The sequence below is a fragment of the Rosa rugosa genome, chromosome 6, assembly GCF_958449725.1.
Source record: "Rosa rugosa chromosome 6, drRosRugo1.1, whole genome shotgun sequence".
Classification (NCBI taxonomy): Eukaryota; Viridiplantae; Streptophyta; class Magnoliopsida; order Rosales; family Rosaceae; genus Rosa; species Rosa rugosa.
Genome location: NC_084825.1, coordinates 7,614,402 through 7,617,739, shown reverse-complemented (window position 1 = coordinate 7,617,739; position 3,338 = coordinate 7,614,402). Strand labels below are relative to the sequence as shown.

The 3,338-nt window shown below is 40.3% G+C and overlaps 1 protein-coding gene across 1 annotated transcript; it reads right to left on the bottom strand.

Annotated features, from left to right (window-relative positions):
* Positions 1-854: 854 nt before the first annotated feature.
* LOC133716147 (subtilisin-like protease SBT4.3) lies at positions 855-3,044 on the bottom strand. Its single transcript, XM_062142878.1, has one exon. It carries the CDS (start codon positions 3,042-3,044, stop codon positions 855-857), a length of 2,190 nt encoding a protein of 729 aa, XP_061998862.1.
* Positions 3,045-3,338: the final 294 nt, after the last annotated feature.

The following is a 3,338-nucleotide window of genomic DNA, read 5'->3' as shown; positions in this document are numbered from 1 at the left end:
GTTTGTCTTGCCGGCAATGGATTTGGGTGGTGCACCTCACGTATCGGGTCTGGGACCGAGGCAAGAGTGTCCGGATTTGGGATCCGAGCGGGTCGGGGGCTTGGGCTCTGACCCACTCTTTTCGTTTGGATTTTGTTCAACAGTTGGAATGGCTTGGGGCCCCTACTCGCTACTGGTACTGGATTTGGGACCCAATGCTATGGTATTTGTTCGTGAAAGATCGTCTGCCAACATGGCCATGTTCTGACACCCTTGGCCAGCTTCGATCTTTAGGTGGGAGAGTGCCTTCATTCTGACGCCGAGTTGATTTTTGTCAATTTGTGCGTTGGGGTTAGATGGGTAGTCAAACCACCGACTACTCAATTCACTACACGGCTGCAATCCGTAGTGTAAAATTAGCTGGCGTTTCGACGTTGCTACCATTGCGATTTTCATATTTCTTTGTATTTCAGATGCAATTATTGCATCTTTTCCTTTCGTGTTGTTTATTTTCATTGTTGATGCATCTTTGCATCGTATCGTTGTAATCTTTCAATTTCAATAAAGGGATGACCTCATTTTACTCAAAAAAAAGGTTGAGTTATTGTCTTTTAATGGCTGAGTCCAACCAAATATATTTTTGACACCTTTAGGGATCGAATTAGGCGAAATATTATACATAGGGCTGGCTTTTTTGACTAGTTGCTCATATTCATGGTTATACTGTTGCCAAAATACATTTCTTTTGAATGATCAGAATTAGATTCTATAGCAACATTTTTATTTTCAATATAAATAGTTTCACAATGAGTCTGCTACTCTTTAGAAATTGCCACTCTTCAATAAACGGAGTATCATCAGCAATGAAACTATGATTAACTTATAAGAATTGGACTTCTGACATTATGAGTTCCATCAGACCAAATGAGCGATGAAGACACATATGATCCAACCTGCAAAGCTTTCCCGACAATGATCACATCGAAAGTCTTCTCCTCATTTAGTGAATTAAAGGAAAGAACTTCAGGCACCACTTTGATGTCAACCTCAGAATTTGGCAAGATTTTGGCCTTGTATGTAGAGTTTGAAAGGCCAACATTTTTAACTGTTCTATGAAAGCTAATGTTAAACGGTATCGTTGGTGTAACAACAGATGCCAATGAAGGATAGTTGTGATCCTTTGGCGATCCTTTGTCAAAGCTTGTGGGGCAATTCCTGTTCAGTCCAGAAATAAGTCTAACATCAGCCTCATCGAACACCATGCAGAGAAAGTTTATGTAATCTTCTTTAGAAGGTTCATAGACAAGCCCCGGATCTATAGCTTTCAGAGGGTTGATATGTCCAGATCCATAAGCATATTCACCGAGGAAGTTGCTAGTATCACTCATAGGCCAAGTTGTAGTCATAAGAGATGATTTAATGGCAGTTGGAGACCAATCAGGGTGCATCTCTTTAACATATGCAGCTGCACCTGCAGCATGGGGACAAGCCATGGATGTTCCAGATAGTAGAGTGTATCTCACACGCCGCTTGTCTTCAGCGCTCTTTGTGATAGGGGCAACAGGTGAATATGCTGCCAAAATATCAACCCCCGGGGCACTTACATCTGGCTTTATAATTTCAGGTAAAAATTTATTTGGGCCACGTGATGAGAAGGAAGCAACCATAGGTGCAAAATCATCTTTTATAATTTCACTTCTTAATATGTTGGCTCGAGGATGTTTAGTGGAGTTCATGTAGGACTTGACAACAATATACTCTTCATCCCTTAAAGCTACTGCTGGTAGTAGGAGAACTTCAGAAACTCCTTCAAAAGCTGGTATATTATTCTTTAAAACTGTGCCAATTGCACCAGCTCTACGGGCCTCAACATTTCCAGTTAATTCATCGCATAACACAATCTTTCCTTTTACCGCATCATTATCTATGCACAAATCTTCACAATGCCCAGCTTGGACTTCAGTGCAACGTTTATTACAAACATCTTTTCCCTCTACTATTGGAAAACCTGTTTCATTTGATGTGAAAGAGTTGACAGAATTCCCAACAAGTGTCCTTCCATTTCCAAGAACAACTTTGTCAATGATCCCACGATCCATGCTACTGGCCGCAACTGTGAGCATCCATGGTGCAACACTTGAGACAGTACCACCAATAGGACCATTGTTGCCTGCAGCATTTGTGGTTAGTATCCCTTTTTGTATTGCATGATAAAAACCGATCGCTATAGGATCGTGAGCGATTGGAATTGCCGAAGATGCTCCAAGTGAAACTGTAATGATGTCAACTCCATCAGCAATAGCATCATCAAAAGCAGCCAGGATATCATATGATTTGCACCCGTCTGCACTGCATACACTATATGCAGCAACTCTAGCAGAGGGAACTCCTCCTCTTGCGGTACCTTGTGCTAGTCCATAAAAGCTAACATCTTTTACTAAGTTCCCTGCTGCTGTTGAGGCAGTGTGGGTCCCATGACCTATTACATCCTTTGCCGAGTCTGATGACGAGTAAAACCGAGCTCCAATGAGCTTGTTGTTGCAAGTGAAATTTTGACCACCTTTACAAGTACCTTTCCACTTCTTGGGAGCAGGACCGAAACCTTCATCTTTAAAGCTCTCCGATTCATGCCAAATTCCAGTGTCAAGAACACCAATGATGACATCACTCTCAACAATGGCATTCCCTCTGATTTTCTCATTGAAGCCCATGAACTCCCATGATCGTGTTGTTTGAAGTTGGAAAGTTGTGCTTGGAAAGACAGAGACTACTTCCTTCATGTTAGCAAGCTCTTCTCTTTCATGTTCAGTGAGATTGGCAGAAAATCCATTGAAACTTCTTTTGTAATTTTTTATTAACAAATTTGCAGCAGATTCTCTCCCAACTACTCTTTGTAGAATGCTAAGGTGGTGAGACAACGGTGAGTACAGTTTGTCATCTGGAAGTGACCCTAAGTACACAACATGAGCATGTCTATCTTCATCAACAGCATTGCACAATAAGTTCAAAGTGAGTATGAGAATGGTGACAGCATAAGAAAATAGGAGAGCTCCATGCTTAGCCATTGTTCTATGATAAAAAAAAAATTAACTAGTGAAGGGTACTTTATACTAGGACAAAATAACTAAAAATCCCATCTCCATTAATGTAAAATCTCATCACCATTAAGAAAAAAAATTCTCTTATTCAAAAAAAAAAAAAAAAAAAAATCTCGTCTAGAAAAAAAAAAGAAAATCTCGTCTAGATTTTCTTTCCTTCCTTTCAGCTTCTTTTTAGACTTCATCAGAAAAGCATCTAAGATTTTCCTTCCCCATTGGATTCAGTATTAAATGCTCTTTGTTGATGATGTCTCAAAAGTC